This window comes from Necator americanus, chromosome III (genome assembly GCF_031761385.1).
Source record: "Necator americanus strain Aroian chromosome III, whole genome shotgun sequence".
Classification (NCBI taxonomy): Eukaryota; Metazoa; Nematoda; class Chromadorea; order Rhabditida; family Ancylostomatidae; genus Necator; species Necator americanus.
Window position 1 is genome coordinate 17,348,755 of NC_087373.1, and position 14,285 is coordinate 17,363,039.

The 14,285-nt window shown below is 41.2% G+C and overlaps 1 protein-coding gene across 1 annotated transcript; it reads right to left on the reverse strand.

Moving 5' to 3' along the window:
* Positions 1-312: 312 nt before the first annotated feature.
* RB195_009890 (uncharacterized protein) lies at positions 313-14,061 on the reverse strand (the record flags this gene model as incomplete). Its single annotated transcript, XM_064190649.1, has 16 exons — positions 313-471; positions 1,495-1,687; positions 2,099-2,206; positions 2,273-2,372; positions 2,437-2,557; positions 2,714-2,884; positions 2,972-3,042; positions 4,283-4,398; positions 4,526-4,604; positions 7,168-7,249; positions 8,799-8,872; positions 8,940-8,997; positions 9,080-9,186; positions 10,979-11,063; positions 11,868-11,940; positions 13,964-14,061. 16 exons carry the CDS (start codon positions 14,059-14,061, stop codon positions 313-315), a joined length of 1,695 nt encoding a protein of 564 aa, XP_064048232.1.
* Positions 14,062-14,285: the final 224 nt, after the last annotated feature.

The window sequence follows — 14,285 nt, forward strand, 5'->3', positions numbered from 1 at the left end:
TATTAACAACATTTCACAACTAATCGTATCAATAAGGAATGAAATATTACATCTCGCAAGGAACAAAGTTGTTGTATTCTTTGTGTCTGAGTGGAAATAAAGATGAAGAAGATGAAAGGATGAGCAAAAGGAGATCTGAGATTTTGCATGCAAAGAAAAGATGAGCGAACATGAAGCAGAGTTTCTATACGCACGGACACAGGAATACACGAGTTAATAGTGATTATAAGGAAGTATCAGTATGACATGGGGCAATAACAGTCTGCATAAAAATTAACATTGATATTAATTGTCATAATAATGAGGAAGAACTCAATTATGGATGGAAAGGACACTCAAATCGAGTAGATCTTGAACTTCCGCCTCCTCTTTGTTGATCTTCCGTGTCGATTTATCTTGAAGTTTCGTCTCCTCTTCGCTGATCCTTTGCATCGATTGCTCCTTGTATAGCTGCGCGAGAGTACGCATCACCTAAAAATAATTTTTATCTGGAACAATGGCAACCGTATTTGCTAGAACGGCGTAGATGCTTCCTATGTTCCAAATATTTTTATGGGAAGAAGGTTAACGATTTTTGTGGGAACTCCTACAAACTGAGAACTAGCCGAATATCACAGCGAATTCTATCTCATTGGCATACTGTTTCCAGAACTGTGACACACGCACACAACCACTAAAAGGCAGCGCGTCACGAACCTGACAATATTTGGGTCTCTGCAGGAAAATCCAGAATTCAAAGTGTAAATTACGAGCATGATCGTGGAATCGGTCATTTCTCCGAAACCGTACTGAAAAAAAACGTGGGAACCACCTTAGTTCCCAAGTGGATTAGAACCACTCTTGTACACGCTCCTGTTCTCTCAGAAACCTACTCATTGGTATTACTTGAGTAGTCTGTTGAGGAAAACTAATCGATTTTCAACCGCTCACTTGTGGAAGCGACATGTGTACAAGGATTTAACGTATCTTGTAGGAACTAATGCGGTTCCCATGACGTTCTTCAGAACGATTAGGGAATAGTGAGCGGGACCAAACTAGGTTCGACAATCCACTACCCGAACTCTAGCCTTTGCTGTGTTTTTAGCACCACGTCAAAATCATGACACGCTGCTTTAAGATCGTAAGAAAGTCGCAAGGAGCAACCTGAGACTATAAATCTTTAAACCGCAACATCCAAAACCATCGATCTACAGTATGAAAACCTTAGAATCGCAAGGATTTATCTTAAAATATAGATATAGTCGGGTCAAAACGACATGAAGCACGGTGCATTTGCGTACGCGCACGAAATGCCGCGGTGGAGGCAGCAGTTGGAACCGAGATAGTACCATCGCAAACTGCAGCGATAGATGGTGCTAGCAAGCGTTCCAGTACGCTCCTACCCGCTACGTTAAACCGCACCTCGAGAGAAGCCGCGTACGCAATTGCACCGTGCTTCATGTCGTTTTGACCCTACTATACTTACAAAATCTAAGTATACCTAACAAAACTCACTTCTCCGTGTTTCATGCCAGGCTTCTTGTACTTTCCATAGTTCTCCTTCACGTATTTCGCAAATGAATTATGCTGCAGCTCGTTATTTGGAGCTTTATTTTTCGCATTAGGTCGCACTTGTAAGACAAAACGAGCCTTGCATATTCCACAAATCTTTCGCGTTGTGTCAAACGACTTTGTATGACGTCGCACTCTAAAAAATATCATCACCCTAGCATTTCTTCCAAGTTGACCTCGAATAACGTTAACTGTTAATCTGTCTGATGATGTTATTTTTGTATATTATAATGTGGAAGTTTTCAGCTTTATCAGCCTAGATATCTCGAAGTCGTGAAATTCAGTGAAACATTCTATACAATAAATTGTCTCACATTCTCATGCTTTTAGTAACTTTTGAAGGCTACTTTCTATGTAAGTAAGTAAGTATCTATCCGTCTATTCATCTGCGCGTTATACATATCTGCCCTGCCAGCCAGCCGTCATGACCTTCAAAATCTCAATCAACGTAGTTTCCTTGCAGCTTCCAAAAAAAAAAAAAACCGACAAGACAAGTTTGCATGTATTCATACCAACAATCAATGGCAAAATATTGGCGCGAACTTACTGTTGTCCACACCCTTCACATTCGTAGATGAACTTCGCGTCTATTTCATAATCATGACAACGTCCTATAACAGGAAGAAACGAGAAGCGTTTCATGCACATATATGCCCTGAAATTGTAAACTTCAAACTAACACACAGAATAGTTTTCCTCAAAGCGACTGAGAAAAAAGCACCATTTCTTCCATACGGCACCATGGCCCTCTTTAATGCGCCCGTCAACGACCCACACTGCTGCATGACACATTTCGTGAACGAGGGTGTCGCGAACTCTATCTTCATATTAAGAGAAGATACAGGAGTCGAAGAAATGAAAACTACACAAAATAATGCTACTGACCAGGAGTGCTACAGACCTTCGGAGACAGTTCTATGCAACTTGTGCGATCGGATTTGTTGCGACACATCCCAGCAGTTTTGCACAGCCGCGGGTTCCAAGTAACAGACAAAAACTCAGGAAGCTGAATATCCGTGTCATCATAAAGGCACAAAAGATAGGTACTCTGTACGTAAGTAGGCACCTTGCATAACCAAAAAAAAAACGATGTTCGTACATATGAATACTGTTTACAAGGAAAAGAAAATCTCAGCGAACACGGAAAAAAAAATTCTCGCACCTCTTCGTTGAAGCACTGACGGCGAAATATTTCAAAAAGTCTACTTGTAAGCTGTGTCCGCAGCTTTGCGTTCTTGATCCCCTTTTTTACATAAAGTTCAGCTTCAGGATGACGCAATTCGGAGTAATCATGAGAAAGCGAAATAAGGAAGTGCTCATCTTCGTCAGCGGGCTGAAACGAAGAAATTCACAAAGGAGAGCATCTGGAATAGTTTTTTTCTCTCGAAAGCTTCAAGTATAACTGAAATGAAACACTAACCTTCTTTCTTCCATGTGAGAGCACGGATGGACTTGCAAAGGATTCCTTTATTGACTTCAATAGTTGCGGATCTTAAAAGGAATAAGTAGATAAAATAACTAATTTCTACCCATAAGTACTAGAAAGATATGAAATTTGTGAAGAAAGGACAAAAGTAGTAAGGAGAACTGTGCGCCGCGTTGTGAGTTAATTTTTAGTATGCCTCCATCAAAGGAAATTCAGCTCCCATTTCTTCAGCATTACAGGAGCAAAAGGTACGGAGAAAATTTTAACAGAGCACCCATACATTGCTTTTCCTCCCCTCACAAAAGCATGTTTGGAAAGGTAGAAACAAGGACAAGAGCATCATTAAAATGTGCGGAAGTAGAATCATACCCAGATCAACTTTTCTTGTAGAAGAATTAAAGAATTCTTTGGTCACGATGAGGAGAAGTGAAGGCTCTCAGATTGGAACCGTTCAAAACAGACCCCTCTTAGCAACCCGACACAAAAGCCTTAAACGTGGACGATATCACCTCTTATGTTCACACTCTGGACTGCAAAATTACAGCGCTGCAGAAAAATATCTCATGCACATTCTGTTCATGTCTTCTCGCATTTCGTCCACTCGACAAAATAGGGCTCACAAGTGAACATCAGCTGATTTTTTTTTCTGAATTTAGTGATTAATCTGGTGCTTCTCTTATATTAAGGGTGTTGGAAGGAATACATCTACGAAAGAAAGTTTAAGTTTAAAGTTTAAAGTTTCTGGCGTTAATCAATCCGCTTGGGATGCGCCCCCACGTTCACTTCAATTCAGAATCGTTTGAGGTTTACGAACGTGTATCTGGCCTATACAATGACTTGCGGTGGCTAGCCGATGTGTCAAGTCAGTGCTTTTATCCTCCCAGACAAGTCTGGTACCAATTTATCGACCCAGAGGGATGAAAGGCTTGGTGAGCACTAGGGCGGATTCGAACCTCCGATCGATTGTGCAGTAAGCGGAACCTCTAACCGCTACACCACACCCGCCCCACGAAAGAAAGTATCACACTCAATTCCCCCTAATTATCAAGAAAAACGGCGTTGGAAACGAAATCGGTGGCACTCGATCCCCCTACGGGAAGCCTAATAACGTACCATATTTGCGACTGTGGACGTGTTGCGTCTGCAAGAGTACAATTAACGGGGTGCTTGCGCTGTCCCTCCCGCATTCACACTCGTGATTTGCACTCCTAACCCTATCTGTTCGTAAAAGGATCCCAACACCCTCAATTTCGTAGTGTGCTCCCTTTAAAGCAAAATTCTAAAGGAGAGTATTCAAAACCTTACCCGATCTACGAGATTGATCGTCGCATTCATTGCTACTAGGGCTCCAGGAGCTATCTGTTGTTTCGGATTCCGATTCCGAACAGCTTCCAGAAACGTCACTGTCGCTTACGATGAAACTAAAATAAGTAAAACGATTTACATAATTTGAAAAAAAGGATCTTTTAATTTATAACCGTTTAATGCATTGCTAAACTTAACTAAACTGTACATAGAACTAAGTATGTTAATATTGTAGGAACGAACCTTTTCTCTTCAGCACCATTTCTTTTCAGCTTGGTAATAGATATAGGTTCAGTTGTTTGAGTGCGGAGCTTCTTGAGATCTGTAGTGAGTAAAGCGAAGTGTTCAAATGCTATCAGGTGCGCTAGAGGTGATAAGGACAAATAAGAACTAAAACTATAGAATATACAGAGTTCCTGAAACAGCAATAAACCTCTGATAAATACACAATAAAGGACAAGCTGTTTCGCGTTAATCAATACCTGTAGAAAGCATCAACCTATTCGATTCAACTTTAACTCAGTATCGCTTATAGTTTATGAACGAACGTGCGACCCACAACGACTTGTAGGGATGTGTCAGATCAGTGAATTTATCTTCACACAAAAATTCGACATCAAATTATCGATACAAGTTCGGCGGGCGTGAGGGGGTTTCGAAATACCGACAGTGTAATCGTAGCTCTAAGTCTTGGCTCGGGGCAACAGCTCTCATTTTGAAAATAATCGACAAATTCTCTGCTTTCTATTATTCACTGTACTCGAATGTATTCAAAGACTCCTCTCCGAATACTCGGGTTAGCATTAAAATATTTTAACTGTGACAACAAGAATGGCGAGCATACAAGAAGCGCTATTGAGGGAATGAGAGGGAAGGACCAGCCTGCACCTAATCTACGACCAAACTTAAATGTTGGTAATCTTGACAGAGAAATTTAGTTACATTTCGACGAGCAAATATTGCGCGACGATAGAGACGCCTTCTACAGAAAGGAATTCATCGAAAATCCTTAAAGTGAGCGATGATACTAATGGTGCTTATTTGCATTTATATATCGGAGATTTGTCATTTCTTAGACATGTCGCATCGTTCATAAGGGGAGAAAATTGAACATTTACGGGGAAACTATAATATTAACTATACTATAAATATATATTAACTAATGACCGGCGGTAACTTCGTCGATATTAAACTTTATACTAAAAATTGGAATGGGAGGGGTAAGTGTTCTGCAGTCGATGTTTTTAACCAATTAAGCCAACCAGGCCTTCTCCTCGCTAGATTAGTGCCATATTTGCCCTGAAGGACAAAGAATCTTGTTTCCATTGCTACAACCCAAACTCTAGCGAACACATCCTGTCGTACAACCCTCTCTCATTATTTTAAAGTCTCTATTTTGTTTATGCACACTTTTTCTTCCAGGACTTCCTATACGAATTAATTGCATAAAGGAGAGTGCGCCAAACATGGGGCATCACTCTCTTTGAAAAAAAGAGATCCAGTAGGTTTCGATATATATATATATATATATATATATATATATATATATATATATATATATATATATATATAGAAACCTAGTGGGTCTTTTTTTCAGTTAATAATAGGTAAATAGAGTAAATGATTTACTCCTGCGTTTGCTTGCTAGAATCTCGCTCAGGATTAAATGCGTGGAATTTTGCAACTTACAACTCCCCTCCATTTTTTTCTCTTCATTACTGAACTAAGATTTGGTAGTAGGATTTTGCACGAACGATGGTGTATCTTACGCTTTACATCAACTGTGTCTTCAACTCCGCATAAAATGGAAAGACTTGATCTTCGCTAGAGCCTAAATCTTCGCAGTATTGAAGAAAAAACTGAGACTCAGAACTTGTCACTATCCATTACCTTGTTAACGATTATTCACGTCTAACTCTGATAGTCGGCAGTCCAGGTAGCGTATGAAAAGACACCGTTCCTCGACAGTGACAATGCGCGGAAATGGATCCAATCCTTGCTGAGGTCGAAATTTTGCGAGATAGAAAGAAAAACGTTGCTAGACAGAGCACGCCAATGCTCTACTTCAGACCACTTACACGCTTCGATGACCTACAGTGTCATTAAGCGGCCGACAATTCTATCTTTACTGAGGCTGATACTTCTGCAGAATGGAAAAAAATGAGAACTATGGACAACGCGACACGGCAACATGCATAACTCCTCAAAGGTTCGATCCTTGCCGGGATTGAAATTTTCGCCGAAGGGTAGAAAAACTGCACACACTGGTTTTCTTTCCAAGTTTTGGTAAAATTCCGCTTGCTTCCCATCTTGCTTCTAAGAGGAAGGGGAGTACATGAACAGTGAAAATTGAGTTTCTGGTGGAGGAAATCCTCCTACACAACATATTTCACTTTAAAGGGAGCGTATCGCGATTTTGACGTGGCGCAGAACCCGCAGCGAAAACACAGTAGAGTTTAGGTAGTAGATTGCGAGGTTCCACTCACCTTTCCCCGAACGTAGAAAAAAACGATGTGAGAACCGCGCGAAGTACGTTAGAACGCACCTCTATATGGGTTAGGCACCACGTCTAAATCATGATAAATCATGATCATCATGAGCCTTCCAAAAAAAAAATTCAATATTTGCATAATTTCGAGTGATCTGTAGCCGGGTGAATTATGCAGGTGATGTAGTAATAGAAACATCATGACTGTTCATGGTGTCTGCCTAGCAAACATTTCCACAACAAGAGTTACGGCTTTGTACATATGCCTTTAGCGCTTAAACCCTAAGTGCCTCGAACTTCAGTTCAATTCGGTGTTGTGTATATGTGCAATGAGAAATAAAGCGATGGATTTCTAGCAACTGAAGAAGTAGAAAATTAACAAATTGGAAAAACTTGCATTTTTCGAAACTGTCGTCGTTATCATCAGATTCACATGAAGACTTCAACGAATTTTCACTTTCGGCACTGCCATCGTGAGCCTGTGTAATAGAAACATTAGGGCTGTTCATGCGAATTGCTTAGCAAACATTTCAACAACAAGAGTTACGGCTCTGTATGGATGCGTTTAGCGCCTAAACCCTAAGCCCACTAAACTTGGGCTTTAGTTGCGGACTTCACCCTACTTAATGATGAGTGTGTTGAACAGACAAAGCAACACTAACATGTGAGACTTTCGTAGCAAGAAAACTTGAAACCTTTTCTCCAGAAATCGCTTTGAAAAAGAAGGATGGCAAATTAAAAAAGAAAAACTCCAACAGTTTCTTGCTAGATGACGATCATATGACAAGCATTAAGCAATAGTGAAGGGATCCAGACCACATCGTTGTGAGCAGAGGTAAGAATATTAGAGTTTTAGGGTGTACTTTATAATATCGTTCTTGTATTTATGGATGCACGGATCCTTGAAGTCAACGGATTTTCTGTTAAAAAAAAAATCTCTTTAGAGGCATCACCCCACGAATCTGAGGTGGTACGGATTTTAGGTGGAGTATTCGTATACGGGATTGTAGATTATGGAGAAGATGGTGATTCCGTCCATTTCTTCCTAATTGCCGTGAAAAACGGCCCGGAAGATACGGCTTCGAGCGCTTTTTCTACAACGAGTTCGATAAGAGCGTACCAACCTTGTGCACGCGCCGCATCCTCCGGACAGTTTTTCACGGCAATTAGGAAGAAATGGACCCCCTCTCCATAATCTACTATCCCGTATAAGAATACTCCACCTGAAATCCGTACCACCTCAGATTCGTGGGGTGATGCCTTTGATGAGAAAAAAAACCGCTAAAGACGAAACTTTGGGTAAGTGCCGAACAAAAATGCAGTAAACAACATTAAGTCTTTCTAAACATTATCAAAATGACTCCTGAATTAGCACTCTCAGTTTTAGTAAACTGTAATACAGGAAACGTTTTTTGAACGAATTGTCCAATAACGCTCCTTAGGTTTCAATTGTTTTTTTCCAATTGTTCTGACGAAGTGTTATGTGATATTGCTACAAAATCACCTAGTGTATTAGTAATAGTCTTCACAATCACGTAGAGTCGGCGTGATCGTGCTGTATCAAGGTGAACCAACGCAGTGAAAATCGGTATCGATGACTTGTCAATGAGTCCTTTTGTTCAGATGTGAAAAGCTTGCGCGGCCGCAAGCAGTTCCGAAGTATAGACTTCTTAGTCACCGAACATACAAACATGTTTGTTCGAAAAACGATAATTCTCCCTCCCATGGATGACACCTGCATGTTAATCTAGGCACTGGATACTCTGTTTTGTTTCCAGATACATTTAAATAGACAAGTCAAGAGAGAAGGAAACCATCACCATTTTGCAGATGTGTGAAAATATGAGATACAACTGACATAGAATAACTAGCCCAAGATGCAAGAAATCCAGACAGCTATCAGCAGTTAAAATTACGTAATAATGCTTTGACAATATCACGATGCTTCGTCGTACTCATGGTAAGCCAACTGTAAAATGGGCAGAAAGCACACTAAAAGTGGATCTATTCAATCAGTCATAAAAATACCTCTTTTGAAAAACTTGGTTGCATTTCGGAACGTCCACCCTTCGTAATATTATCTAGAGTCGCTGCGCAACTGTCTAAATATGATAAAATGCACTATGTCGTAAGCACAAAATCTGGAAGTTCATTTACAAGCACTCCCACCTGAATAAAAGGAATTTTGTTCACATGGCTGAACAAAAGCTATTTCGCTTGAGTTCTTCTAAATACTATATGTCAACTACTAAAGTCTCGCGAAATATGTACTTGGTAACTATTGTCGGGAAAAATTAAAGTCGTCTCACCTTTGCAAAACGGAGCCCCTGAACTCTTCTAATCTGCTCTTCAGTTAGATTATGTTTGACCTCATTTGATGATTCAGAAGGTGATGACGGTGAGTAGGACGAATCATCTATAGAAGGTAGGATTAACATAAGCGATTAAACACGGTACAATTTCGACATAACAAACTAAGTGCGTGATTTTGAAGAAATGTACTTAAGGTACTCATATGATCAGAAAAGCATGATGTGTGAAGTCATGAAGATTTCAGACGCACAGCTACATTGCAGCGCGTTGCAGCTAAACTTAGTACTAGACAAGGCTTTATAACAAAACCACACATCGACTCATAAAACTGCCGATGCGGTCGAATGGTAGAAGACATTAACTCGATAAGGCTTTGAAACATAAAAAAACGCACTGCATTTTTGTGATTTTTAGGTCTTCTTCAAATTACGGTGATAGAGAAAGCTTTGAAAGGCGCGTCGACAACATTTCAAGTTTCGAACAATCCCCGCAAATGTGAGCACCGTAATCGCAAATCATTCGACAATATTCTGTTGACCCAGAGGAAGTTCTAACACACGTTACCACCTTTGGAATGAATCTGAGATGAAAAAAACTCTTTTCCGGACACGCATTCGGATCTTACTCTGATAATTAGTGTCCGATTAAAGGCATCACAGCACGAATCTGAGCTGGTACGGATTTCAGGTGGAGTATTCGTATACGGCATAGTAGATAATGGAGAGGGGATGATTCCGTCAATTTCTTCCTAATTGCCGTAAAAAAACGGCCCGGAAGATGCGGCGCGTGCACAAGGCTAGCGCGCTCCAATCGAACTCGTAGAGAGTAGCACGCCGGAACGCTCAAAGCCCTATCTTCTGGGCCATTTTTTACGGCAATTAGGAAGAAATGAACGGAATCACCCCTCTCTCTATAGTCTACGATCCCGTATAGGAATACTCCACCTGAAATCCGTACCACAGATTCGTGGGGTGATGCCTTTAAATCTAAATCCTTATAACCCCACAGAGTAGTAAAAATCCCCGATACACGTCAAACTTATTAAGTCATTAATGGTAGTTTATTAAGTCATTAATGGTGGCTGCTTTCTATTTCTTTAGCTTTACTGCAAGACTTTCTATCATGCCCATATTGTAGAACAACCCCAAATCAAAAAAAAAAAAAAAAAAAAAAAACCGATCTGCTCCAGTTTACCAACAACCAGTTTGACCCTAAAAAGTGCTTCGGTTTACCATATCCCATAAATATAGAGCATTAATTATTGGTTGGGATACACTTTTCCAAGTAAGTTCAGACACACAGAAATAGTATCCTACATCCTACAGCTGCACCCTCACAAAACATGAGAGAAATTAATTATTGTATTATCGAATTTGAGACACTAGCAATGATATTTGCAATCAAATACTTTTGTTCGTACGAAACTGTCACTACAATCACAGGCTCTCAAGTTCCTTATGTATACATGGAAATTCGCATTACTGCTTCACAATGTTACTCCTTCAGAATCCAGTAGAATAATAATAAGTGCCACACTGTCCAGGTAACGACATGAAGCACGGAAGGTTTCATAAGCGGCTGCGCGCTCGAAGCGGTGTGGTAGGGACACCGGTTGGAATCGAGATGGGACCATCGCTATCTGTAGAGAAGGGTGGCGGCAGCGAGGATCCTCACACGATCCCAACCACCACGCTCCACCGTGCCGCTTCGGGCGCAGCCACTTGCGCAACTGTCCATGCTTCTTGTCGCCTTGACCCAATTATAGGATCTCAGGAGTAAAGGAACGCATTATAAGCGGTTGAACGATCTCCACAACCAGAAAATATCGACTTCACTATTACTTTTACAATGAAGTGAGAGCATCACATTTAATCGTATCTGAAATCAAAACTCACCAGTGAAATACTCATCATCTGACACTACGAAGGAGCTCGAGTAGCTGTCATTATCGCTCGATTCACGTTCGTGAAGTTTATTTCCCTGAAATTCGTATCACTAGCATTGCATGAATAATACTGGAGTGGAACTGCAGAGAAGTTCGCGGATATCCTTCCGCTAGCGTTTCGGTCCAGGTTACCATAGTATGGACACAGGTTCGTTTTTTCAACCCGGTATGACAAGAATACAGAATCTGGTAAGAAGACAATCCATTTCTTCACCCTTGACGTTACCTATGCATTTTCTTCTTCAAAAATCTAAATAAGATACACTAAATAGACTATTCACAGTCACTCACAGTCGACTATTGGGTTAAAAGTACGTAGTAAGTAGTTAAAGGGGACGCTCAATACTACTCTAATCGAACTGCACACAAGAGCGCAAAAACCGCTCCTAGGGCACGAAAGCCGTTCTTAACTGTCAAACGGTTTTCCCATCTGAGAATGTGACAGTTCATCAATCGAGGTTTCATAACTGAAATCGAATAGTCAGTCCGTCGGGTCCTTAAAACTTTGGCAATAGTCTTAAAGAATCCATGACATGTAGGCTAGAGTTGCTAAGAGAAAAAGTTATATGTTGTTTCAGTGATCAAAAGAGCCAAAAATGGCTTGAAAGATGGCTTTTACGCAGTCCAAATCTGTCATTTAGGAACGATTTTTGTTGTCTAGGAACGATTTTTTGGGTGGGAAGGTGGGACATAAGTTAGGAGCAGCACAATGGCGTGCTGACACTATTAACTGCTGCGTAGTGCAATTACAGATCATCATTGCCACCCACTTCCCCTAAGGATAAATTGTCGCAGGTGCTGTTGGTTCCTAAGTATATGCACTTGACTTTAAAACGTACCTGACTGACTACGGAGACGTCTTCGGAGTGATCGTCAGACAAGAAACTATTGGGACGCTTCTCACTTCCGTAACTGAACGATAATAATTTAAGTCGCACCGTTGACGCACCAATGACGATTATCATGATATATAATTACGAGCTCAGTCCGTGTGTGTGTGTGTGTGTGTGTGTGTGTGCGCGTGTGCGCGTGTGTGTGTGTGTGTATGTGTGTGTGTCACGAAATTCGAAAAAGGGGGTGCGACGGGTCCACCCGGTCGGATTGGTGTGCTATAGTCATATAGCTATAAAATGGGTTGCGAGGGTCCTGCGGTGTCGGATTGGTGCGCCGGCGCCACATAGCCATAATATGGGGTGCGACGGGTCCACCGGCGCCAGATACCCATAGAAGGGGTGCGACGGGTCCAGTCCACAGGGGTTACACTGGCGCGCCGGCGCCAGATACCTATGGAAGGAGGTACGACAGGTCCACCGGCGTCGAAATAGTGCGCAATAACTTCGTGTGCATAACGCAAAAGATAGATGGTTGCAGCCGTTTCAAAGCCGTGGCCACGGGCGTTTTGCTTTACACCCTATATGACTCCTCCATGTGTTCATTTCCTTCTTCGTTCGCCTCAAGTTGGTAGCATGCCGCTCTCAGAAAAAGGAAACACGCATGCAAACGGGTGCTTAAATAGTAGCAAGATGTTTATGTGATGTGACGTGGAACGTTATCTTTATCAGTAAGATGATGTCCTTCACGTCATTTTATGCCGAAACATCATTCTTTGATAACTGTTTATAGAAAACAGGAGAAAAACCCATATTTCGCGTGATACTTTTAAATTTTGTCTATAATATATTGATAAGGAGTGTTTGAAGCTGAAGTTCGAATGTACTTCAAATGTAGAACTGATGCGTATAGAAAGAAGACTATGAAATATTTTGCTTATAGTTATAATATAAAAAAGGAAGAAAGATTGTTGGAGTCCAATTTCATAGAACTAATAACACTAATATTAATTTTCGTTGATTAGTGAAGGCGAGCGGAGCAAACAACATAGAAAGTCTGAAGTCCGGCTTTAGCCGAACGCTCAGACTGGTTTGCTATATAAATTATAAATGATAAACATTAATCAATCATTAAACTACGGGTAACGAAATGAAGAGAAAAACTAATGAATTATACACTAGACCACACAACTAATGACAGTCGGAAAAGCTTGCCCTCTCTTATTAATTTCCGATTTCGCGATCCTTGAACTGTTCGTTAGAAGAGTTGACTTAAGCATCCGGGCCTACACGATAACCCCTACAGGGATTATTCTGTGCTTTCCCTAGCACTATAAGGAAAATTAGACACTTGCTACTGGAGAATTCCCATGCGACGCGGTGGAGCTACCTGTTGGGGTCGAGGTGGGGACATAGATAACAACAACGAAGAATGGTCCTAGAAAGCCCCCCCTCGATCTTAACCGCTATGCTCCACAGCACCGCTTCTAGCGCAGATGCATATGCAATTGCACCAAGCTTCATGTCGTGCTGACCCGATTACACCCATATTTACGGTATTTATTTGAAGTGATTGCTCACTTGTTAGCCCATTGAATTCCATCCCACCACCACAACATTCCTCTCTCACGATAAACGGGCTTCTCCTCGCCATTCATTGTACATCAGCGGAGGATATGACCCTGTTCCTCTAGCTCTTGGGGTATAGGTTCAAATCTTCCGCTTATGCACATGGGAATTCTTCTCTGGCGGCTCGACATAAGAAGAAATTATTTGTTCATATGTCTATAGTATTCATTCAACATGTATAGTCAGGTCAAAACGACATGAAGCACGGTGCAGCTGGGGAAGTGGCTCCGCTCGAGGCGGCGCGGAGGAGCTAGCTGTTGCGATCGAGCTGCGACCATCACAACTGCACCAATGAATGGTGCTAGCAAGGGTCTCACTTCCACTCCGATTCCAACCGTTGTCTCCATCGCGCTGCTTCGACCGCTTACGCAACCGCACCGTTGTCGTTTTGATTCCAATATATATATTATATATATATATATATGTATAATGTAATAATGTAGTATAATATAATGTAGTATAATGTGCATATTTACCTCTGTAAATGGTCTACACCAGAAGAGTCATCTAAGACCAGCACTCTCCGATACTTATGGCAACTTTGGTGCAAAGCTTCAGGAGTTAAATCTGCCATGCAACCTGTTCAAAATTAAGCGATAAAGCAGACACTACATAAGACGTCAAACGTTTAGAGAATAAGTACAAAGACAACAATCCTGCACATTCCACACATCCAAAATAAGTTAACAAGTAAGAAGAATTTTTCCTTGCGCATATGTTCGCGCATTTAGAAACAGGCGCGTAATTCAAACACGGCGTCGTTTGTAGAGATTGCACGTCAACATGGTAAACTGTTAC